Below are 26,899 nucleotides of genomic sequence, written 5' to 3'. Positions count from 1 at the left end.
GTGGAGGAGAAGATGACAGCTAGTCACACAGTGTGACCCAAACAACACAAACAAGATCTACACATGCAGGAAGCATTTCTCAGTCAGTACAAAAAGTGGATTTAGTATACTTCCTTGTTATCGGAGTTCCACCTGCTACTGGGAAAAAACAAGTTTATAAGATACCGATGCCTTCCAAGTTGAGAAATAAGGAAGTATCGTCAAGTAAAGTTGAACATTTTCCCCCTATCCATAACCCATCCTAAGCTAAAACCCTGTACATAGTAGGCCTACGGGGATCTAACTAACTTTATCACTCCTAATGCAGCCTAGATAATAGGCTACCATTTTGTTTAAATTTGAATAATTTTATCTCTAACCCCAACAATTTGTTCTATAGTGATTTCTTTCAGCTCAGCCCCATAGACTCTCAGCAGATCTGCAGATAACATTAACACAGTTCAGTGAACTGGGACTATTTCAGCCACCATCACTCACTGAGCTAGGGCTTGGCAGACGCATCCCAACTAATAACGTATATAAACCCCAGATGACTAGTAGGGGGCACTGTGTTGAAGCCGTTGTGCCTCCATCTTGGCGTGCCTCCATCTTGGCACTCCCCCAATATTCTAAAACATATTTTGGAAGCTACAGAAATGAATGTATTAACGTCTACATTCGTTTTGCCACATTTATTATATCACAGACACCTTAATGCATACATTGAAATTATATTATGTGAGCTTAGAAAAATAAATAAATGAAGAAATATGAAAAAAAAATCTTTAGTCTTTAATTTTTTTTATTACTAATGTGATATATTCTGATGTATTATTGTCTCTACCTTTTTACCCTTCGTGCTGTTGTCTGTGCCAAACAATGTTTATACCATGTTAATGCTTCTACCATGTTGTGCTGCTGCCATGTTGTGTTGCTACTATTCTGTGTTGGCGTGTGTTGCTGCCATGTGGTGTTGTCTTAGGTCTCTCTTTATGTAGTGTTGTGGTGTGTCTCTTGTCATGATGTGTGTTTTGTCCTACATTTTTATTTTGAATCCCATCCCCCGTCCCCGCAGGAGGCCTTTTGCCTCTTGGTAGGCAGGCTGTCATTGTAAATAAGAATTTGTTCTTAATTGACTTAATGGAACAGTAACAGTAACATCATGGGTGGTCAGACCTTGCATCCATAGCTCTGTCTATGAATTTCAGAATGATTAGATTTCTCCAGCCGCATCCCTCAGCTTTTTACTTAAACAGTGGCAGGGAAGCAATTTGTTCTTGTTTCAACTGCTGATTGGCCCTTAAACGATTTTTTTATTTTTTTTATTTTTATGTTTAGCTCACATATAATGTAAAAGTATGCATTAAGATGTCTGTAATAAAATGAACATGTGAAAAACGAATGTAGACATTAATAAATGCATTTCTATAATAGCTTCCAAAATAAAAATGTTTACAATGGAGGAGTACCAAGATGGCTGCGGGTAGCTTCAAAACAGTCATCCGGGGATTATACAGGGTTTAAACACATTGGTTCCAACACGCCCGAGCCTTTTCACACGGCGTAAAACGTCACTTAAACCGTTTGATCCCCGCCCACTCTACCATCTTCTACTTCCATTCGGTTTGGCCAACTAAGAAACCGGGATAACAGACGCCTATTCCCGGCAAACATCTGTCATATTGCTCTGAGCAAACGGAAAAGTAAAATTACTGGTTGTGTTATATGCGGGCCCTCATCCCAACGAAAAGTAAGTCTTTCAGACGGGGGAAGTGCTACAAGGGGAAGTATTACATTTCCCTCGAAAATGCAGAGAATTGGTGGAGATCGAGAGGCCGGATAATAATATTCAAAGCAGACTGCAGCCCATTTTCATCAACATACTGGATTCTCTCAGGTGGCGTCTTCGGTATAGAGCATAAGTGATTATTCTACAAAGGGACATACAGAACTCTTCAATATTCAAGGGACGGTAGGAGTTTCCACCTTTTCACACCGCGCGGTGAACAGGCCTACCTGTGTGTAAGATCAGAAGGTACATTTGCCCACCGTTATATTTAATTAGATGTGATACCGGTTTTTGTTTCAGTTCTACAATTGACATTTCAAAACAGGCAATGTTATCACTTCGCCTTGTTTAGTATTTACAGATTCACTCAACCTTGGATAGCTAGCTAGTGGTCACAGAAGATGCGCCTATATTCACCCATCCTCAAGCGGAGCTAAGCGGATGTAGGCTAAATTAATAAGTGAAATCAGAGATCTGGTCCAACTGGATCGGCTTGTGCAACACACATATTTGAACGTTTTCACAAACTATTCAGGATGACGACCGAAACTCCAATCAATTCAAGTTTCCCCGAATAGGTGTAGATTGATCTTGTCTGATCTCACGGTGATGACGTTTGTTTAGGAATACGGCAATACATGAAGGTCATGGTTTGAAACAAAACCATGAACAATCGCGCAATAACACCGGTTGGAAACAAGAAGGCGTCTAAACGAATGTTTTGGATGTCCTTCGTTTGAGCTTCCATGGTTTCGGGGTAAATAGCCTAACATTACTGATGATGAAACGTAAAAAGTTACATACCCCCAGAGAAAGTTTACGGAAATCTTGTTGAGATGGATGTGATTGTGGGGCGTTCTACCCAAACCACTAATTCCTATGATTTACCGTGTTAAATAACCAATAATATGTGAAAATAATATTTTTTTGTGAACAAATGTAAAATCACTGTCATACAGTACATGCTTTTATTTTTATTTTTCCTAGGCTACCTGGTTAAACTGCTTGCTTCAAATCCAACTCAAATTTTATTTGTCACAAGCGCTGAATACAACAGGAAGAAGGCCAGCATCCCGGAGTCGCCTCTTCACTGTTGAAGTTGAGACTGGTGTTTTGCGGGTATTATTTAATGAAGCTGCCTGTTGAGAACTTGTGAGGCGTCTGTTTCTCAAACTAGACCCTCTAATGTACTTGTCCTCTTGCTCAATTCTGCACTGGGGCCTCCCACTCCTCTTTCAATTCTGGTTAGAGCCAGTTTGCGCTGTTCTGTGAAGGGAGTAGTACACAGCGCTGTACGAGATCTTCAGTTTCTTGGCAATTTCTCGCATGGAATAGCCTTAATTTCTCAGAACAAGAATAGACTGATGAGTTTCAAAAGGAAGGCCTTTGTTTCTGGCCATTTTGAGCCTGTAATCGAACCCACAAATGCTGATGCTCCAGAATTTTTTTTTTTTTTTTACATTATATTTCACCTCTATTTAACCAGGTAGGCTAGTTGAGAACAAGTTCTCATTTGCAACTGCGACCTGGCCAAGATAAAGCATAGCAATTCGACACAATACAACAAAACAGAGTTACACATGGAATAAACAAAACATACAGTCAATAATACAGTAGAACAAATTAAACAAAAAGTCTATCCAGTGAGTGCAAATGAAGTAAGATAAGGGAGTTAAGGCAATAAATATGCCATGGTGGCGAAGTAATTAAAATACAGCAATTAAACACTGGAATGGTAGATGTGCAGAAGATGAATGTACAAGTAGAGATACTGGGGTGCAAAGGAGCAAGATAAATGAATACAGTATGGGAATGAGGTAGGTAGATAGATGGGCTGTTTACAGATGAGCTATGTGCAGTGATCTGTGAGCTGCTCTGACAGCTGGTACTTAAAGCTAGTGAGGGATATATGAGTCTCCAGCTTCAGAGATTTTTGCAGTTCGTTCCAGTCATTGGCAGCAGAGAACTGGAAGGAAAGCTGAAATAAGGCGGGGATTTACCTAGCAGAGACTTGTAGATGACCTGGAGCCAGTGGGTTTGGTGACGAGTATGAAGCGAGGGCCAACCAACGAGAGCATACAGGTCGCAATGGTGGGTAGTGTATGGGGCTTTGGTGACAAAACGGATGGCACTGTGATAGACTGCACCCAGTTTGTTTAGTAGATTGTTGGAGGCTATTTTATAGATGACATCACCGAAGTCAAGGATCGGTAGGATGGTCAGTTTTACGAGGGTATGTTTGGCAGCATGAGTGAAGGATGCTTTGTTGCGATATAGGAAGCCGATTCTAGATTTAATTTTGTATTGGAGATGCTTAATGTGAGTCTGGAAGGAGAGTTTACAATCTAACCAGACACTTCGGTATTTGTAGTTGTCCACGTATTCTTCGGTGCGCACTGTCACGGTGTCTGTTTTTATCTTGTCCAGCTCTGGCTAACATTTCACGTAAACCCTGTTTGTTGTCTGCATCAAAGTAGCGGTCCTTGTACCTAGCATTGAGCATGGTGGCAACACAGTAAAGCGGCTCAGAGAGAATGCCACCAAATTGCTTGTTCACGGCCTCTAGTAGAGTACTTTTGCAAGTTTTAACCCCACGGTTTATCTCCAGTTTTGTTGAGCAGACGTTTCAATGCCATGACAGAGGGTATCACGTCTGCTGCAGACGCAGTTGAAAAGTTTATTTCTCGAGTCAGTTGTGTTCATGTTTTCAAGAACAAATTTTTGTTCCAGCAGGCTCTCCATCATGTAAAAAGTGCTGTTCTGGCCTCCCGGGTGGCGCAGTGGTCTAAGGCACTGCATTTCAGTGCTAGCTGTGCCACCAGAGACTCTGGGTTCGAGTCCAGGCTCTGTCGCAGCCTGCCGTGACCGGGAGGTCCATGGGGCGACGCACAATTGGCCTAGCGTCGCCCGGGTTAGGGAGGGGTTGGCCGGTAGGGATGTCCTTGTCTCATCGCGCACCAGCGACTCCTGTGGCGGGCCGGGCGCAGTGTGCGCTAACCAAGGTTGCCAGGTGCACGGTGTTCCCTCCGACACATTGGTGCGGCTGGCTTCCGGGTTGGATGCGCGCTGTGTTAAGAAGCAGTGCGGCTTGGTTGGGTTGTGTATCGGAGGACGCATGACTTTCAACCTTCGTCTCTCCCGAGCCCGTACGGGAGTTGTAGCGATGAGACAAGATAGTAGCTACTAAAAAAAACAATTGCATACCACGAAACGGGATAAAATTCAAAAAAATAAAAATAATAATCTTACTCTTTCAAATGACTGCTCGACTTGAACTTGTTTAGTTGTTGGAAGTGTGCGCTTAGTTTTTTTTCTGCTTTTGTTCTAAGTAGTAGCTGAATGTCTGGGTGTAATGCACTTTCAAATTAGTAATTAGGTTTGGTATTGAAAGATCACTTTCTCCCCCCGGGAAATAATAGCAGCACAAATGTTCCATAAGCCTTTTTGTTATCTTCCTTTGAAATGTCAAAATCGATCCACACCGCAGACCTTGTGGGCTAGGTTAGGAATGCTGTGTTGCACGTGTAGCGCAGTATTTTGTGTGGCATCATTACGTCATCTAGCTGTGTTATATAGGTATGCACGTCAGCTTTGACATCTGTTTTGCACATCGACGTTAAACTAGACATCGGGCCAATGCCTGATGTTGTCATTTATGGCTAATATCGGCCGATTCTGATATTCTCACTCATATATCGTGCATCCCTAGGTATGTATGCAAGGTCACTGTGGGGACGACGTCATCGATACACAGCCAGTGACTGATGTGGTATACTCCTAAATAGGGGTTGACCGATTTAAATTATTCAAAACAATCGGTAATCGGCATTTTTTTAAATGCCGATTATGGCCGATTACATTGCAATCCACGGGGAGACTACGTGGCAGGCTGACCACCTGTTATGTGAGTGCAGCAAGGAGGCAAGGTAAGTTGCTAGCTAGCATTAAACTTGTAAAAAAAACAATCAGTCTTCACATAATCACTAGTTAACTACACATGTTTGATATTACTAGTTTAACAAGCTTGTCCTGCGTTGCATATAATCAATGTGGTGCCTGTTAATCACAGCCTATTTCACCAAACGGGTGATGATTTAACAAAAGCGCATTCGTGAAAAATTGCACAATCGTTGCACCAATGTACGTAACCATTAACATCAATGTCTTTCTTAATCAATACACAAGTCTTTTTTTTTTACCTGCATATTTAGTTAAAATAAATGCATGTTAGCAGGCAATATTAACTCGGGAAATTGTCACTTCCGAGATTAGGCTGGCAATACTATAGTGCCTATAAGAATATCCAATAGTCAAAGGTATATGAAATACAAATAGTATAGAGATAAATACTCCTTTTGTTAAATCTACAACCTAAAACTTCTTAACTGGGAATATTGAAGACTCATGTTAAAAGGGACCACCAGCTTCCGTATGTTCTCATGTTCTGAGCAAGGAACTTAAACGTTAGCTTTTTTACATGGCACATATTGCACTTCTCCAACACTGTGTTTTTTAAATTATTTAAACCAAATTGAACATGTTTAATTATTTGCGGGCCGCAAAGAGGGGTGCTGTCACACAGTGACTGGTTTGTTTGGAGTATCTCTAGTATAGCTGGCACTGAGGCTTCCCTGTGCGAATACTCTTTAACCCTTTTGTACCAAGAAATGTCATCGTAAGTGAAAAATACAAAGGTGCCTCAGTAGATTGAGAATCAGGCCTTCTTGTTCACATGCCGTCTCTAACAAAACTAGCGTCCACAGGTGACTAAAGAAAATACATTCAAAACCTGCCAGTAATGAGTAGCAGTGATGTCGTAGTGGCTCTGAGAGCCTTTCACAGCAGATCTCATTGCCTGTGTTGTAATTAAGCCTACACTGCATGTTGCTCACTCAACTAGTATCAATGCCTGCATCTCTGCCACAAGAGCTGCTCTGCACTGTCAAAGCTTGTAATTCAGCTAGCTAATGGATTCATCTGGGGAATGTCAGGAAGTCCTGCAGTAGGTGTTTGAAGCAACTATATATTCTTCTTTGTGTTCAAAGTTCTTACACACCAGGCCATTGCATTGTTGGATGTGTTGATGCTCATGTTTTCATGGCTATGTAAATCTGGATGGATGCACCTGCACACCAAGATCAACATGGCATAATAATTGCATCACAAATAGTCACATACAAATTATGGATGCAAATAGTAGTCCTCTTTGACCTATTGTCTAATGATATTTAACCTCCGCAATTTAAAGTAGCAATATGTCATTAAATCGCCAACCCGGCCATGTTCATATTGAGATGTGAAATCATTCTACTTGAAAGCAAGTCTAAGAAGCTGTAGATCTGTTCTATGTGAGCTACTTCTATAGTTCCAGTTCTTAAGTTTTATTTTTGTGTCTTTTTTACTTTCAGTTTTGTACACCAGCTTCAAACAGCTGAAACAACAATATTTTTGGTTATGGAAAATATATTTCAGTGGTACAATCATTCTCTATACTGCCTTATTGTGTCACATAAACTGAAATGAGGCGAAGTATTAGAATTTTAGCAACCAGTAAATGGCAGAGCAATATCTACATAGTGCAACTTCTAACGCAACAATACTTTCCCTACAAATATTTGCGGCAGCGTTTCTTTCATTGAATAATTTTTGACATTTTCATTTTGGGATCTACCAAAGAAATGTCCTGTCAGACTGTACAAGGCTTTGGCCTTCACCCCATTTGTCTGAATGTTTCTTACATGTTTATCTCTCTTTTCCTTTTCTTTTTTTCTCAGAATGTTGACCTGGCTCAGGGAGCTCAGTGACTGGGTCTGGCAGGACCGGCTGTGGTTCCCTGCGGGCCTGGGTTGGGCCGACCTCAAGGACCGGGATGGCCTAGTCTTCGCTAAAGGAAGTGATCTCTGGGTCATCTTCCCTATTGCAGTATGCTTCCTGATTATCCGACAGATATTTGAGAGGTCAGTACTCCAGGCCCAAGACGATATGTGCGTCCCGAAATGTTGAGGACAAAACCAATACCTCCCTCTCTTCACATTGCAATGGCCTCGCTATGTTTCATTAGCTTGCTGTTGTTGTTTTTTTAACCTGTATTGCTCAAATCTCATTTGCTTGTTCATCTAGCCTTGTTGACTTGTGTTCACTGCAACAACAACAACCAGACCTGATTTTACAGTCCCTAACCACAATTTCCTCTCCTCCTTTGCCTCCTCTATGACTATCCAGGACCGTGGCCGTTAAACTCGCCTCTTTACTTGGAGTGAGGGAGAAACCTCGTGTCAGAGCTGTTCCCAACACCACACTGGAATTTTATTTCTGCAATGCATCGAAGTTCCCCTCACAGGTAATTGGACAGCATCGCTATAATGCTACATAACGTTGTTTAACGTCAACTCCTTCCTAATCCTCCATGTAGGAAACTACCATACAATTCCATTGACCAAATCCAAGTGACCACTCAGTTCAGTAGTTCACACAACTCCTAAGTCAAATCCCTGCACAATTGCTACATTAAATCAACCATTATTTAAAATCGCAACACATTTTACAGTAATACAATTAAAGATACATTAGCGCTATATTGCCCCATAACCCCTGTCTCTCTCTGTCAGAGTTCAGTGGAGGAGTTAACTAAGCAGTCAGGTTGCTCGGTGCGGCAGGTCCAGAGGTGGTTCCGGCGGCGGAGGAACCAGGAACGGCCCAGCCAGATCAAGAAGTTCCGGGAAGCCAGGTACCCACAGCAGCCAAGTGGAAACCCACAATACCTTTGTGCTTTTACAATCCGAGATGTAGGCTACACTCATTTCTGTATTGAATATGGTTGTAATAAATTGTCTTAAGCAAAGAAAGTAGAGTACTGCGAACTGAAATGAATAGTAGCAGGGCTGTTAGCAACAGCAGATAGGAGCAGGTGAACATGGTTGAATGGAACTTGCACCTGCACCTGCCGACACGTAATTAATGAATGTCAAAACAACCCTTTATTTCCGACGTGGGCATATTTCTACTGTGCAACATGTTAGGTGTCGTGTGCCTTCTGTAAAAGATTCTTGTGATCTGCCTGTTATTTTCATATTCACCTGCTCAAAATACAACCACCTATAGTTTACAGGTGGCTGTAGCTTATGCTTTACTTTGTCTTTGAAGGAGCCCTCGTTTTGTATTGTGTGTGTGTATATGTGACATTGTTGTAAGCTGTGTGAAATTGTGTTCTGTTCATATGGGGTTTCTGTGCGTTCTCTTACAGTTGGAGATTTACCTTTTACCTTCTTGCTTTCATTGCTGGCCTGGGTGCCCTAATTGATGTGAGTACCGTGATTTACCGTTGGTATATATTTTCTCTAGCAATGCTTTGCCTCGCCTCTGTTTTTGTACCTTTTGGCTCTGGCGTGTGCCATTTTGTGCTTGTGTTTTGGTTTGAGACTGAAATCCTCACCTATGTGAATCTCTCCCCAGAAGCCATGGTTCTATGACATGGAGGAGATGTGGAATGGCTTCCCCACGCTGGTATGTACACTGTAAGACTGTCGGTCTCTAAATCGCAGTTGGTTTTAAATGTTTAGTTGGTCTACAAATCTTTACAAAGTCCGTGTCTGACACATTTCGGGACAATCCCAAACATGAAGGTTTCCAGTACATGATTACAGCTTGGCATTTCTAGACACCTTTTTTATAAATGTCACAAATGTTTGCATGCACTTCTTTAAGTTGCTTTGGATAGAAGTATCTGCTAAATAGAGTATATATATTTTTTTAAATCAAATGTTTGTTCTTCCCTCTTACAGCCACTGCTGCCTTCTCAGTACTGGTACTACATGATCGAGCTGGGATTCTACATATCGCTGCTCTTCAGTGTGGCAACGGATGTCAAGCGTAAAGTAAATGGAGCCAAATTTAGAAACAATGACAATTTTACATGCTTTCCATTAGAATGGCAACTGGATAGACCTTATCTTTGTGAGGAGGCCAGAGAGAGAGAGATAAGCGACAGAGCTAAACACATCTCTGCAGATGTCAGTTTGGGTATGACAACTAAATTATATGACCTTTGGTTCACCACAAAAATGATTGTAGTTTCAGTTGCAAGATATTTCTCTTCCCTGTTGTGCGCATGTCTCAGGCAGGGAGGGGTGTTAATGTGGTTTCTCAAACTCTGTGCACGTTTTTTTTTTTTTTTGCCCCTAGCACTACACAGCTGATTCAAATAATCAACTAGTCATTAAGCTTTGAATCGTCTATGTAGTGTTAGGGGGGGGGATCTATTTGGGTCTCCCGAGGACCGAGTTTTGAGAAGCTGGTCTCGGGCATTTGTGGGTTAATGTGTGACCGGCATATTGTGGAAAGATATCGCAGTGGAGACTGATTGACCATGTTCTCCAGCCATATTTATTTTCCAGCTGGTGAGCCCAAATGGAAAGTGGCAACTCTTCAAACAGTCAGCAGACAAGACTGAAATCCAGTCCTGTTTGTCGGTTGATTTGACAGACACAAGGAATGAATAGGGCTGATCCAAAAACAATGGTTTTAGAGACTTGGTTGGCAGAACATATGTGTCGTTACGTTAGCTATAATTGCTGTGGAACTCCAAATTGGACTTGTTAGTTTTCGTGCCCGCCTCAAGCTTATGGCTAGGGTGACGCTTTAGTTCAGTTGTAAGTAGGAAAAGTACACATGGATACATGCACACATTAGCTATGTTTCCAGTAAGTTGTCCAGGGATTTTTTTGTTGTTGTCGACATTTGAAAAGGTTTCATAGAAAATACATTCTACAATTGCCTGCTACGGTGCGTTTCCATTGAACCGTCTCTTGTGTCAATAAAAACAGCTGGATGTCATGATGTCACAACCCCACCAAAAAAATGGTCGAATAAAAACTAAGTGGTTTAAGAGTTTCCATGATCAATTTAGGCAAATTGCACTTTAATAAATTGGCGACAGTCTGTATACCCTTCCCCCAACTGTTTCATGTCTCAGGTAGCCCGCAAAAGCCAGCATTGTTAGAATGCAATTTGCCATATTCAAATAATTATCATGTGCCAACATACCAACACGGGCCGTGCCATGGTGAAACTTGCACTCCTTTTTACATCTGAAATAATTGGCTAGTGGAACTTGCTTCCAGCCAACTAGAAAAGCAAGGCGAAGCGATACAGGCAGTCTTGAAAGTCAAAGACAATCCTTGTCCTGACTTGAGTTTTGTAGTTGGAATTTTTGTTGTTGTTGACAACAGTAGGCATTTAGAATTAAATGTGGAGTGGAGCTTTATAGATGTCACTTGCCCTGCGTAGGCCTACCTTAAGGTATTCGGCAATCCTCATTTATTTGAAAAACACAGTTTCCATCATTAGTCACAAAGAAGGTTAGACCAAACCAATCCACCCATTGAACTGTAACATTTTGTCGATCTTTAGAACATTTCTCCTATAGATGGCGTTTCCATTATACATGTCGCAACGTTTTTATTTTATTTTTTTGCGACAGTTTTTATCGAATAAACCTGGGTCAATGAACCTGACACCTGTCACTCATTTGTGAGTACTGGATGAATCGGTATGCACACACTCTTACGCCGTCATTAATCAATAAGTGGTGAAACCAGGCGTCTGTAACAGTAGCTTAGAGGTGTCCCTACAGACATTTGAAGCTATGAACGTTTTGCTGATATTCAGCAGTGTTAAAGCTCTAATTTAAAACAACTGTCGTTCAGAACAACGCATCCAAAATAAACTTGATAATCAAAGATGCGAGTGAGGAATGTCATGTCCCTGATGCCATATCCATCAGAACTAGAACACATTTCAGCAAGATTTAAGTGAACAACTACCCCCCCCTCCCCCTCTCCTCCTCCTGTTATTGACTAACTCAAGCTGATGTTCAGTGCACAAAGTAAACACAACATTTGCGTAACTGACAAACTCCCCCTTTCTCTCTTCCAGGATTTTAAGGAGCAGATTGTTCACCATGTGGCCACTATTCTGCTGATCAGTTTTTCGTGGTTGGTCAACTACATCCGTGCCGGGACTTTGATCATGCTGGTGCACGATGCCTCAGACTACCTACTGGAGGTACAGCCCCCCCATACCCAATCTTATTACTCCTACAATACAATGTCACCATTACAAACCTAAAGAAACGATATCCATTCCATAATAAGTATAGAGGAATGTTATCACTATACGGACAGTCAAGGCGATTACAATTGTATTATAGTCATAAATGGTGCTTACATAATGTCTACTCTCACAGAACTGGTCATAGTGTTGAGCCTGCCATCCAGAGGAGAATATAGGAAACGGCAACTGAATACTTAACCCCCCCCTTATGTTGTTCCTTTTAGTCAGCAAAGATGTTCAACTATGCAGAATGGAGAAAGACCTGCAACTACATCTTCATCCTGTTTGCAGCTGTGTTCATCCTTACCCGCCTCGTCATACTCCCTTTCTGGTAAGATGCTCAGATCTTGGATGACACTTCTCTGCATCCTAGGGGAGGGTTTCCCGGACATGCATTATGCCTAAACCTGGATTAAAAAGCATTTTCAACTGAGCTTTTCCGTTGCGCTTGCTTTGTAGTCCAGCAGTAGGCTGAATCTGTGTCTGGGGAAACTGCCTCTGTATGTCTAAAGCACCCATAACTTTAGTGTAAAGTATTATTTTCTGGCATTTTCTTTTTCAATTATCAATTGTACAGGATGCAATGCATTCTAGTGATTTACTTAAGTCTTAAGCCAAAAATGCTTTTGACTTGCCCATGCAGATCTCTATTGACTGGATCTGTCTGTTTCTTCCCCCAGGATCCTACATACTACGTGGGTGTACCCATTGACCATCTATCCCCCTTTCTTTGGGTTCTACTTCTTCAACGGGTTGTTGTTAGTGCTGCAGTGTCTGCACATCTTCTGGGCTGTCCTCATCCTGCGCATGGCCATCAAGTTTCTGCCTGGAAACGTACGTATTCACAAGCCTAAACACTCATTAAACCCTAAACCTCAACTAAATCTTGTAATAAATCATGTGGAAATTGAGCAAGTTGAGATGACTAAACTGCTTGGAGTAACCCTGGATTGTAAACGGTTATGGTCAAAACATATTGATGCAGTAGTAACTAAGATGGGGAGAAGTCTGTCTATAATAAAACGATGCTCTGCAGCCTTAACAACACTATCAACTAGGGCCTGTAGGACCTGCCTTGTTTTGTTACACCTTGACTGTTCAGTCATGTGGACAGGTGCCACAAAAAAAGACTTAGGAAAATTGCAATTGGCTCAGAACAGCGCAGCACGGCTGGCCCTTGGATGTACACAGAGAGCTAATATTAATAATATGCATGTCAATCTCTCCTGGCTCAAAGTGGAGGAGAGATTGACTTCATCACTACTTGTATTTATGAGAGGTATTGACATGTTGAATGCACTGAGCTGTCTGTCTAAATTACTGGCACACAGCTCAGACACCCATGCATACCCCACAAGACATGCCACGAGGTCTCTTCACAGTCCCCAGGTCCTATGGGAGGCACACAGTACTACATAGAGCCATGACTACATGGAACTCTATTCCAATTCAAGTAACTGAGGCAAGCAGTAAAATAAGATTTAAAAAACACCTTATGGAACAGCGGGGACTGTGAAGCAACACAAACATTGGCATACACACACACACACACGATAACATACACACTATACATACACATGGATTTAGTACGGTAGATATATGGTAGTGGTGGATTAGGGCCCTGAGGGCACACAGTGTGTTGTGAAATCTGTGAATGTTTTTAAAATGGTATAAACTGCCTTAATTTTGCTGGACCCTAGGAAGAGTAGCTGCTGGATCCATAATAAATACAAATAGGGCGGTTTCCTGGACACGGATTGAGCCTAGTCCAGAGCCCTATACTACGTACGTGGTTTGAGGAGTTAGCTTGGTAACTTTGGTAAATTCTGAGTTTGACTCGGGATAACTGGTACCAGATACATTTCTATGGAAACAAATCCTTCAGAACGAACCTACTCCCGGGCAGGCTAACTCTCAGAAAGATTGCGTCATCATCCCCTATATTTGAGGACGACTGATTAAATATTTTATTAGTCAATGTTTGTTTTTTTTGTTAAAAAAATGTTTGTTTGTTAAAATACCTGTCACATTACACATTTAGGAAAGACAACAGAGTCCATTTGAAACTTCAAGCACAGTTAAACTTGTGTAAGACTTAAAGCCGCAATATGTAGCCGACCAAATTCACATAGTAATGTGTGTTATAGATCTGCCATTCTCATTGAAAGCAAGTCTAAGAAGCGGTAAATCTGTTCTATGATCTCTATTTCGGTGCTTACTTTTTACTAGCAGGCATGTCTAGTCGAAGACAAAACTCTTCATTGAGACAATGCTGACACATCAATCCATTGCAGAGTCAGTGCAACACTTTCCTTTGTGCTGAAATCTAAATTAAATGTATCTTGCAAATTCAGCAGGCTATCTGGTGTGAAATAGGCTTGTTGAAGGGCCCTCTTTATTTTACTAATCGTTAATGCCGTCTTTGGTGTGCTTATCAATGCACGAGCACCTACCGTTTTGTTCCACTCCTATCCAGAGCTGCCCGAAAACAAGTTGCGGGGTATTTGCCACGGAACTTGATTTCGTTTAAAATATCAATGCAAAGTGTTTTTGTTTTTTTGTCAACTCGTGCACAATTTCTCTGTTCTTCACATCGGAATGCTGCTGCAGGCTCTTTGCGTGTTTTGACCAATCAGATTCACGGAAATCGCAAGTTGCACGGACCAGGCACAGTGCTCAAGGCGCGTTCTACACTTTTCTTCTGTATTTATTTAGCAAGCAAGATAACGCATCACTCCCAACAAACACAAGCAACAAGTCTTACGTAAATGTCTTGCGAGTGTCTCTAAAGTGTGACCAAATATTTTGCTGTGCGACCACAAGTTTTATTTTGGGACCACTGTGAGACGAGGAAAAAAATCTCCCAGATAATAATTATTGTGATAAGGCTTCGCTTAGTACTGTTGTTTCTGAGTGCCCTAGAGAAACAAGAGTATAAAGATTCAATTGTCATGGCTGCACCATTACTACAGCGGCAACTGATTGTTTCGAGCCCAGCTAGGTCAAAATATCTGACCCATAGGGCAGTAACTTGGGTCACTATCAGAGGCCTCATGATGGCGTGTCCTTTTCATAAGAGTCAAAGGAGACTGGCGACAGAGGTGGTGTCACAAGGGTACTTTGTCGCATTACACTTTTATTCTGAGATCTTGCCTGACAAGCTGTGAAAATAGCAAGTGAACAGTGAATGGAATGATTTTTCGGAGGTTGTTAAACCATTGCAATCACATTGCTGGACATGTTATGATACCCACCTTTGCACCTTTCTGGTAGGTCCTGGCATCCGTTCATGACCAGGGGATCAGTCTAGCACCCAACTGTGCACTTTATCTAACAGAAAATCAGGGTCAATGTCATCATCCCTCAACTATAAACACAGCTTGAGAAATAACGTAATCTTGTTTGGAAATTCAGGCCGGTGACGCTGACGATGCAACCAACTGTGACATGTTTTGCGATGGTCCTGGGTTGGTTTGTTGCTGATAGTTAGTACACTGTTGTAGTCAGACATGTTAGCTAGTAACATCGTAGCTGCATCCAATATTTATTTATGCCCTAGACATGGGTTGCAACTCACCTCGGAGGCTAATGTGAATGTTTTGTCTAAATTACACATTTTATAGTTGCATGGAAATATGATGACATTGCTAAAGTATGCAAATAATTAGTAGGAAACATCTTTGCCTTATGTCAAGAATTTTACTTTAGCGATGCCATTACTGTTACTAGCTAATGTTAGCGAAAGAGTTACTGCATCTAAAGTCAACCTGGCAAAATCACAATCGTGACATGTTTTTCTACTCATTATTTGCCACCTTTTTAAATGTTATCGTGTTTCCAAGCCAAATCCAAGTTGTATTGAGGTAGGCTAGCTTGCTAACTAGTTGGTAAGTCAGCTATGCTAGCGATCGAGATAATGATTGTAAAGAATATGCATAACCAGCAGTCTATGGTCTAGCTATTGGTATACTCGCCACCATTGGGGACCAACAAACTCTAACCACCTATTCCGCATGATCGGGTCCTTCGGCAGGGCATGCAAACCATAGTTGTTGGCTGTGCATCCTGCTGGAAGTATACATTGCGTGGTCAATCTGTAAAGGTCTTTTCAGTTTCATGGCCTTGATCCTTTGAATGCGTTGGGGGCGTTGAAACCACGGCATCCTATTCAATGAAGGGAAGAAAAGTGGGCTTTGGGGCGATTTGCACGTAGAGCTTGGCATAAGGGGGGATGATTTGTTGACATGATTGTAATCCAAACCCAACCTTAATTTACTCGTTGTGACGCACTGAGGTTCCAAACTCTGTTTTGGACGAGACTTTATGGCCAAAATGATCCTATTTACACTTTGTAGTAAGTTTTGACACCAGATTAAATGTTTGACTCATATCGAAGCCATAGGCCGTTTTCAAAGGGATTCGTTGTTTTTTAGGGGCAGTCGCTCTTTAAAAAAACATTTTCTGGTGCTCCCAACTTTGTAATGTTGGGAGAACCAGTGTTCCCAATGAAAATGTTTAATTTAGAGCCCTGGTAGCAGCCTATACACCTAAACATCAGCAACCTGGCATGATGTATTGCATGGAAACAACAATAAGATTATTCTGTCTGATCAACTGTAGGCTACTAACAACAGCATCTGCATAGTCTAGCCTACTATGCGCCCTGTCCCTCTGGGCAGGTTAAACGAAGCATTAACGTTGTGTATTTATAGGCCATTTGTTTGTGTGAATGGGATGAAATTTGGTTTATATATTTATATAGGCTACCTACACTTTTTAAATACAAAATGATTAACTTGAATGACTCAATAAACACAATAGCTGACAGACTCAGTATATTTTTTTTAATTAGGACTAGACTAAGCACATAAAGCAAGCTCAGCCCTGCAAGTTTTTTACATTTTCCAATTATGTTGCATTCTCTGTCTGTGTATAGGACCCCTCCCTAATCCTTCTTTAAAATTACAGTATAATTCATGGGGAATAAGCACACGGTTGTGTATTTATTTGGGATCCCCAGGGCAGCAGTTACTCTTCCTGGGGTCCAAACACATTAAGACACTTACATCACACATATAACAGTACATCCTATAACGTTTATTACAACACTACATATCTACAATGTATAATACCGCCATGCAACAATATTACAATGTGTCTGTACCTGTGTCTCTCTTAATAGTCCCCGCTGTTCCAAGATGTATTTTTATGTTTTTTTAAATCTGATTCTACTGCTTACATCAGTTACCTGATGTGGAATAGAATTCCATGTAGTACTGTGTACTTCCTATAGTCTGTTCTGGAACTGGGGGTTGTGAAGAGACCTCTGGTGGCATGTCTCGTGGGGTATGCATGGGGTGTCCGAGCTGTGTGCTAGTAGTTTAAACAAACAGCTCGGTACATTCAGCTTGTCAACACTTCTTACAAAAACAAGTCAATGAAGAAGTCAATCATTTTGAGCCAGGAGAGATTGACATGCATATTATTGTTTGCTCTTCGTGTACATTTTAAGTGCCAGCCGTACTGCCCTGCTCTGAGCCAATTGGAATTTTCCTAAATCCATCTTTACCTTTACCTGTATCTTCACCTGAACACAGTAGTCCATGTGCGAAAAAACAAGGGCCTGTAGGACCGGCCTTGTTGATAGTGCTGTTAAGAAGGCAGAACTTTTATTATGGACAGACTTCTCCCCATCTTAGCTACTTTTGTATGTTTTGACCATGACAGTTTACAATCCAGGGTTACTCCAAGCAGTTTAGTCACCTCAACTTGCTCAATTTCCACATAATTCATTACAAGATGTAGTTGAGGTTTAGGGTTTAGTGAATGACTTGTCCCAAATACAGTGCTTTTTGTGTTTGAAATATTTAGGACTAACTTATTCCTTGCCATCCGATTTCATTTGTCACATGCGCCAAATACAACAGGTGTAGACCTTACTGTGAAATACTTACTTACAAGCCCTTACCTTAACCAACAATGCAGTTCAAGAAAAAGATTTACCAAATAAACTCAAGTTTAAAAAATAGAAGTATACAATCAAAACGTAACACAAGAAAATGTCAACAATAACGATGCTATACACAGAGGGTATCGAGTAAATGTGCGGGGGTACATGTTAGTCGGTCATTTGTAAAGTGACTCTGCATAGAGGTGGATCAGAGAATCACCAGCAGCAAGAGCAACATCATTGATATATACAGAGAAAAGAGTCGGCCCGAGAATTGAACCTTGTGGCTCCCCCATAGACTGCCAGAGGTCCGGACAACAGGCCCTCTGATTTGACACAAACGAGTAGAACAGAGTGTGCGCAAAGTAAAGAATCCCACACATGTGCAGAACCCCCGGGATCCCCAGTTGCCGGGAAGCGGGGTCCAGAAAAGTCTGATCCTCGACCTTAACTTAAATTCACTGATTTGTAAGTCGCTCTGGATAAGAGCGTCTGCTAAATTATAAATTTAAATGTACTCTCTCTCCCATCAGGATATTGTTGAAGATGAGAGGAGCGACAGGGAAGAGACTGATTCAGACGAGGAGGAGGAAGAAGACCGTGAGAAAACGAAAAACGGCTTTGTACAGAATGGCAATGGCCACACAGTGCTTAACAACAACCACCACCACAGCAAAGCGGATTGATTTGTTACAGAGACACCAAGGAGGATGTGTCTGCAACGGTGGCCTAGTCCAAGAGGCTACAGCAAGGCAGAATTGCTGGTGGAAAGGCCACAAACACACACTCCGCTGAATAATATATACACAAATAATGCTAAAGATCACATGGAAACACTCCTTACATGGGCCGGATGGGTTTCACTGCTCTGTAGATCACACTAGTTGGAGGGAGAGGATGGGGAGTATAGGAAAGATGGCAATAGAGCCAAACACATGGTTAAAACTGTGCCTTAGCAACAAACTGTTATTCCCCATTTTATTTCTATCCGTCCCTCTAGTCCTTATATTGCTAATCATTCAATAAGGTGCCTAGCCCTACTCGCGGCTTCCCACCCTGCGTTATGGATAGCGCAATTACGAATTGTTGTTCACGGGGCATTCCTTTCTTGCATGCTTGGTTAACGCTCGGCGTACTGCTCGACTGTTCAAATGTTCAAACGCTGCCTTCTTTGTACGCTGACTCCCATCCCAAATAATAAGCGCGCCACCACCTGACACTGCCAGGAGAGATGAGGTTCTCTTAATGACCACAGCTTGGTACAGGTCTGTGAAAGTGTTCAAGTCACCATGTCAGACCACTAAAGCATACAGTAGTGATAACGGAAAATGTATTATTTATTTTTTTCACCTGCCATTTTGTTATTGGATTGCAGTGGAGCAGTCGCTACAATTATTGCCATGGCATTCCTATTCAACCTGGAATGTGTTAATGTTTTTGGTTTAAATGTTGTTTGGGGGGAAAAATATGGTGGTTAATTAAGTTTTAACTGTCTAAAGAAAATCTGGAGAGTTCGGTTTGCGTTGTGTGAATATTTTGTTTTCGTTAATGCCGGTCTCCAAATGCAATGGCCTTTGGGGAGCAGAAATCACATGGCTTTAAATAATACTTTTAAAAAATGTTTTCAAAACAACTTTTTAGTTATCGTATTTTATTTTTTTAATTTTATTTTTTTAAAGGTCCAGACACTAATCCAGACAACCAGAAACCTACCAAAACCAGTCCAACCCTTAATTCAACCAGACTGGAGGAGAATGAATTCATTCAAATCAGTATTTTTCCTGCCCATTCGTCCAAAGATGCACTTTATGGGTCAGCATAGACCCAATATAAAGAAAGATGAACGTCCAGGTCATACTGTGTTTGAGTGAATTGGATTATGATTGGGGTTTACAATTACACTACAGTTAGTTTCCTATTTATTTCATTATGTTCACAAGTGCAAGGGAGCCCTTTTCAATTTATTTTTAACGTTTCTGATTCAATTCATTAAGTTTATTGAAGCTTTAATAAAACGGGACACCAAAGTATGTTTTGCATGTTTTAGTTTCGCAAGTGCCTTTAGCTATCTGTTACTTGAAAATAATAATAATAATAATCACCATGTCTCTTTCCTTTTCATTTTCTGTCTACCATATTGCATTTTTTGTGAATTTCTTCACCTTCCTTTTGTCAAACTCTCCAACTACTTGACCCTGGTCTAAGGTAGTGCACTACATAGGAAATGGTGTACCATTTGGCATGCAACTTGACCTACCTACAGTGCTGTAACATGGCCTTTGTTCCCATTCACTTCTTCACGTCTCAACGTAAAGACCATTCCCTATAATGATCTTGTATGTTGCATATATGGTCCCCCTTCCCAAAAAACTGCTTTTCTCCTACTGCAGTGTTTTTATTTTGTCATGTTGCAAAGATATAAGATAAAGGTTATTGTTGATTTAAATGGTTGTCTCCTATGATTATTTCTTTATGAATACGCTTTGAAAAGTATTTTTTGAACTGGTAGATGACTGAATGCTCCCATCTGTGTTCCATTCCTCATGCTAATTATACCGTGGCAGTCTCAATGGGAGAATCTCAATATCATACTACTCTGGTCCTCTCTCCTCGCCTCCCCAAAACCCATTGGAGGAAAGATCAGGGACCTCTAGCTTTCTCATCCAATGGGTTTTGGGAAAGAGGGGATGTGAAGAGTATGCAATTGACATTCCCCCAGAGTCTGTTGGCAGTAAAAGACACAATAATCTTTAAACGCTAATTTATGCTTGATCCAAAAGTGTTGTCTGAGGCGCCGTATGGATGGTGTGACGCAATTGTGGAGACTCAAGGGGCACGCATTGCTGTGCGCCTCTCAAATGCTGTAACAATGTGGAGGGCACCATAGAGCTCCGCATTGACATGATTTGTTGACCGTAGGTGAGGGGCGGGAGGTCCTGTATAAACACACTCACTGTCTTGACAACTTCCTTCACAACAGCTTTGCACTGCTCGGCGAATCGCAAGAAGAATTTACAGTGATGGGGCATTCATACTTCTTGCGCTTCGTGGAGCAGTGCAAAGCTGTTGTGAAGGTAGTTGTCAAGGAAGTGAGTTTGTATTAATACAGGACCTTCTGCCCTCACCTACCGTCAACCAATCATGTTAATGCGGACATTACGTCGTCTTCCGCAAAATTTAAAATTTGAGAGGTGCTCAGCGATGCAGTACGGAGCTCAATTTGGCATTTGAGTGCTTCGGGAGACGCCGCACTTGCATCACACCATCCATACGGGCACTTCCGACCACATTTTCGGATCAAGTATAAATTGGCTCTTAGTGAACGATTACTGCTGCATCTAGCATCCCCATCTTCTTTTACTCATCCTCCATACAGCTTTGTGGATGAAAGGATCTTTTTCACTCATTGTGTCCTCCAGCTGGCTCTCGTTTTCTGTCGAACTTGCGTGCGGTAGCAATTGAGCCTGGGGACGAGGTCACTTATTCGCCAACATGGCTGCCACTTTTGGGGCTTCTCCCTTTTCTACCTACCTTTTCTACCTATATTTGTACTTTTGATATTTCAGGCATATGAATGAATATGCCTTTGGCCATGTTATTCATGGTTTATTTACATGACCAAATGTTACTTCTCCTTTAAGGAGGAGAAGAGTAATGTGTCTCTGGTGGTGGTGGCTCCAGCAGTCTTTTGTTTAAGTACGCACATAAGTGGTGTAAAGATAAGCTATTGGGCAGATACAGTGGGGCAAAAAAGTATTTAGTCAGCCACCAATTGTGCAAGTTCTCCCACTTAAAAAGATGAGAGGCCTGTAATTTTCATCATAGGTACACTTCAACTATGACAAACAAAATGAAAAAAAAATCCAGAAAATCACATTGTAGGATTTTTAATGAATTTATTTGCAAATTATGGTGGAAAATAAGTATTTGGTCACCTACAAACAAGCAAGATTTCTGGCTCTCACAGACTTGTAACTTCTTCTTTAAGAGGCTCCTCTGTCCTCCACTCGTTACCTGTATTAATGGCACCCGTTTGAACTTGTTATCAGTATAAAAGACACCTGTCCGCAACCTCAATCAGTCACACTAAAACTCCACTATGGCCAAGACCAAAGAGCTGTCAAAGGACACCAGAAACCAAATTGTAGACCTGTACCAGGCTGGGAAGACTGAATCTGGAATAGGTAAGCAGCTTGGTTTGTAGAAATCAACTGTGGGAGCAATTATTAGGAAATGGAAGACATACAAGACCACTGATAATCTCCCTCGATTTGGGGCTCCACGCAAGATCTCACCCCGTGGGGTCAAAATGATCACAAGAACGGTGAGCAAAAATCCCAGAACCACACGGGGGGACCTAGTGAATGACCTGCAGAGAGCTGGGACCAAAGTAACAAAGCCTACCATCAGTAACACACTACGCCGCCAGGGACTCAAATCCTGCAGTGCCAGACGTGTCCCCCTGCTTAAGCCAGTACATGTCCAGGCCCCGTCTGAAGTTTGCTAGAGAGCATTTGGATGATCCAGAAGAAGATTGGGAGAATGTCATTTGGTCAGATGAAACCAAAATATAACTTTTTGGTAAAAACTCAACTCGTTGTGTTTGGAGGACAAAGAATGCTGAGTTGCATCCAAAGAATACCATACCTACTGTGAAGCATGGGGGTGGAAACATCATGCTTTGGGGCTGTTTTTCTGCAAAGGGACCAGGACTGCTGATCCGTGTAAAGGAAAGAATGAATGGGGCCATGTATCGAGATTTTGAGTGAAAAACCTCCATCAGCAAGGGCATTGAAGATGAAACGTGGCTGGGTCTTTCAGCATGACAATGATCCCAAACACACCGCCTGGGCAACGAAGGAGTGGCTTCGTAAGAAGCATTTCAAGGTCCTGGAGTGGCCTAGCCAGTCTCCAGATCTCAACCCCATAGAAAATCTTTGGAGGGAGTTGAAAGTCTGTGTTGCCCAGCAACAGCCCCAAAACATCACTGCTCTAGAGGAGATCTGCATGGAGGAATGGACCAAAATACCAGCAACAGTGTGTGAAAACCTTGTGAAGACTTACAGAAAACATTTGACATTTGTCATTGCCAACAAATGGTATATAACAAGGTATTGAGATAAGCTTTTGTTATGGACCAAATACTTATTTTCCACCATAATTTGCAAATAAATTCATTAAAAAACCTACAATGTCATTTTCTGGATTTTTTTTCTCATTTTGTCTGTCATAGTTGAAGTGTACCTATGATGAAAATTACAGGCCTCTCTCATCTTTTTAAGTGGGAGAACTTGCACAATTGGTGGCTGACTAAATACTTTTTTGCCCCACTGTAAGATATGTTTTGGATCCTCAGGCTTGCCTAACAATGGTACAGTCAAGTTTGAAAAGCTGTCAGCATTTGAGTGGCAGATTGAGTAGATGCAGATCCAGCCAAGAGATAGTGGTTGAACTATTGAAGAATATCGTTTTTCAATGATTTTCTTATCCATACGTCAATGAAACTATACTGAACAAAAAAAATTTAAAAACGCTGCATGCAATAACTTCATTGATTTTACTGAGTCACAGTTCATATCCAGAAATCAGTCAATTGAAATAAATTCATTAGGCCCTAATCTATGGACTTCACATGACTGGGAATACATACAGTGCCAGTCAAAAGTTTGGACACACAAACTCATTTTAGTGTTTTTCTGCATTAGTACTATTTTCTGCATTTGTACTATTTTCTACATTTGTATAATAATAGTGAAGACATCAAAACAACACATATGGAATCATGTAGAAACCAAAAAAGTGTTAAACAAATCAAAATGTATTATAGTTCAGATTCTTCAAAGTAGTGTAAGAATATTTTAAGATAATACACAACGCAGAGGACTAGAGGTCAATAGGGAATTGACGATCAATGGAAATAGTTGTTTTTCAGTTCAACATCTGTTTAGAATCTGTGTAGGGGTTTCAGTCCTGGACTCATAGCTACATGTGGCAAGTTTTCATTTGAATGGTCTACATTGGGCCTGAAACAGGATACTTGTTATTTGGCCATTTGTCCAATTTTACTGCAAGGAATTCTAATTGGTCAACCACAGGCTAGGGTTGGGGGTTATAAATTATATCCTGTCCCTTTGGTGAAATACTCATCAACTGTGTGTTGATCCAGGGGAAAGAGAGAGGGCTGAGCGCAACCCACCACGGGCTTCAACTCTTAATCTCCTGATTGATGGCATATCATATTCCTGGGTGAGTCTAGACCTATGTCATTTAAAAGAGCCAAATCAAGTTCAAATTAGTGCATGCTTTGAGTGATACGTACAGTTGAAGTCGGAAGTTTACATACACTTAGGTTGGAGTCATTAAAACTAATTTTTCAACCACTCCACAAATTTCTTGTTAACAAACTATAGTTTTGGCAAGTCGTTTAAGACATCTACTTTGTGCATGACACAAGTAATTTTCCAAACAATTGTTTACAGACTACACTATATGACAATTCCAGTGGGTCAGGCGTTTACATGCACTAAGTTGACTGTGCCTTTAAACAGCTTGGAAAATTCCAGAAAATGATGTCATGGCTTTAGAAGCTTCTGATAGGCTAATTGACATGATTTGAGTCAATTGGAAGTGTACCTGTGGATGTATTTCAAGGGCTACCTTCAAAGTCAGTGCCTCTTTGCTTGAGATCATGGGAAAATCAAAAGAAATCAGCCAAGACCTCAGAAAAATAATTGTAGACCTCCACAAGTCTGGTTCATCCTTGGGAGCAATTTCCAAATGCCTGAAGGTACCATGGTCATCTGTACACACAATAGTATGCAAGTATCAACACCATGGGACCACACAGCCGTCATCCTGCTCAGGAAGGAGACGCGTTCTGTCTCCTAGAGATGAACGTACTTTGGTGCGAAAAGTGCAAATCAATCCCAGAACAACAGCAAAGGACCTTGTGAAGATGCTGGAGGAAACAAGCACAAAAGTATTTAAATCCATAGTAAAATGAGTCCTATATCGACATAACCTGAAAGGTCGTTCTTCAAGGAAGAAGCCACTGCCTCAAAACTGACATAAAAAAGCCAGACTACAGTTTGCAACTGCACATGGGGTCAAAGATTGTATTTTTTGGAGAAATGTCCTCTGGTCTGATGAAACAAAAATAGAACTGTTTGGCCTTAATGACCATCATTATGTTTGGAGGAAAAAGGGGGAGGCTTGCAAGCCAAAGAACGCCATCCCAATCGCAAAGCACGGGGGTGGAAGCATCATGTTGTGGGGGTGCTTTTGCTGCAGGAGCGACTGGGGCACTTCACAAAATAGATGGCATCATGAGGAGGAAAATTTAGTGGATACATTGAAGCAACATCTCAAGACATCAGTCATGAAGTTAAAGCTTGGTCGCAAATGGGTTTTCCAAATGGACAATGACCCCAAGCATACTTCCAAAGTTGTGCCAAAATGGCTTAAGGACAACACAGTCAAGGTATTGGAGTGGCCATCACAAAGCCCTGACCTCAATCCTATAGAACATTTGTGGGCAGAACTGAAAAAGCGTGTGCGAGTAAGGAGGACTACAAACCTGACTCAGTTACACCAGCTCTGTCAGGAGGAATGAGCCAAAATTCACCCAACTTATTATGGGAAGCTTGTGGAAGGCTACCCGAAACGTTTGACCCAAGTTAAACAATTTAAGGCAATGCTACCAAGTACTAATTGAGTGTATGTAAACTTCTGACCCACTGGGAATGTGATGAAAGAACTAAAACCTGAAATAAATAATTCTCTCTACTATTATTCTGACATTTCACATTCTTAAAATGAAGTTGTGATCCTAACTGACCCAAGACAGGGAATTTTTACTAGGATTCAATGTCAGGAATTGTGAAAAACTGGGTTTAAATGTATTTGGCTTATGTGTATGTAAACATCCGACTTCAACTGTATCTGTGATGTATAGGGGTTTGGGTCCTCTATTAAAGGTTTGAGTCCTTTGTTGAAGCCCTGTCAGTTCAATAAGACATAATTGATTTTTGGGTGTGAAACCTTCTTGTTGCATAGAAGTAAGTTGCTAGTTGAGTAGCGATTTTTACATGTGTGGGAAATGTAAGCCTTGTGAGCATTGTACAAGTTTTTGAAGTGAACACAAGTTTTATGGGTATCCAGGCCTTACAGAAACAATGTGTTCTAGAATATGAGGTTATAGAGACCTCAAGGGGTTATACACACACACATATATATATATATATATATATTGGGGTTAAATAAACATATAGATAATAACTTTTGAAGTTAATGTAAAGCCATTTTTAAGTGAGAAACCCATTCTGGAAAAGGGTGGAACGGCTACTCCGTATGTGAACATAAAAAATATTTTAAATTCACTGTCTAGGGATGTGAAGAACCATTACAAAGTAGTGGAGTGTAGGCAAGAGATAATAAAGAAATATTCTGTCATTGTTGACAAATATGGAACCTGTCTGATATACAAAAAGCTTGGGGAAAAATACAAAGAATGTCTAACTCATTGACATTACAGAGAGATAAAGAGAGTTTGAGAGCTCTTAGTGAACAGATAGAATCCTTAAAAGGAGAAATTCAACTATTGCAGGAGACACAGGTGAAAAAGTCAGACTTGAGGCCCTCTGTTCCTTCCATCTATCCTCACACTGAACTGCGCAAGTGATAGAGAAATTCTAAATTACTCTATGCTTTAATTGCCAAAACCAATTTCACACTCGTTTCTATTCATTAATGAGGTGTAAGTTCATTAATTATGCATGAAGTAGATCGAGACCAGTCTTAAAAGCCAGGTAAAGAGCGTTTAATTCCAGAGAGTACTAAATGCTTACACACATTACCACAGGTTATAAACTGAAAATGACGTCAGCGTTTTCCAAACGTTCCGTTTCACAAACAGAGGGCCCCTCTAATTCTCAAGCCTCCGCGTTATCAGCACGAAGTCAAGGCCAGTCAGCATAAATCAACATTCCCGACCATTTTGGAGATGGTCCGTTCCCACCACCTGGAGATTTGTACAACTGAATGAACTTAAAGAACAGACCTTCATTGTTACT

At 41.2% G+C, this 26,899-nt stretch overlaps 1 protein-coding gene across 2 annotated transcripts; it reads left to right on the top strand.

The window, feature by feature from the left end:
* Window positions 1-1,564: 1,564 nt before the first annotated feature.
* On the top strand, window positions 1,565-20,274 carry cers2a (ceramide synthase 2a). 2 transcript variants are annotated; one of them, XM_029663736.2, is made up of 11 exons: window positions 1,565-1,729; window positions 7,543-7,725; window positions 7,991-8,108; window positions 8,377-8,495; window positions 9,012-9,069; window positions 9,221-9,271; window positions 9,550-9,642; window positions 11,702-11,830; window positions 12,103-12,209; window positions 12,559-12,712; window positions 18,362-20,274. In XM_029663736.2, the coding sequence occupies exons 2-11, from the start codon at window positions 7,544-7,546 to the stop codon at window positions 18,512-18,514; spliced, it is 1,164 nt and encodes a 387-aa protein (XP_029519596.1). In that variant the 5' UTR covers window positions 1,565-1,729; window position 7,543; the 3' UTR covers window positions 18,515-20,274. The 2 variants fall into 2 exon arrangements, with proteins under 2 accessions (XP_029519596.1, XP_029519595.1); XM_029663735.2 differs by having other exon boundaries at window positions 1,565-2,014.
* The last annotated feature ends 6,625 nt before the right edge of the window (window positions 20,275-26,899 follow it).

Source organism: Oncorhynchus nerka, linkage group LG7, assembly GCF_034236695.1.
Source record: "Oncorhynchus nerka isolate Pitt River linkage group LG7, Oner_Uvic_2.0, whole genome shotgun sequence".
NCBI lineage: Eukaryota > Metazoa > Chordata > Actinopteri > Salmoniformes > Salmonidae > Oncorhynchus > Oncorhynchus nerka.
The sequence above is the reverse complement of the archived record's forward strand: the minus strand, read 5'-3'. Positions and strand labels throughout refer to the sequence as shown.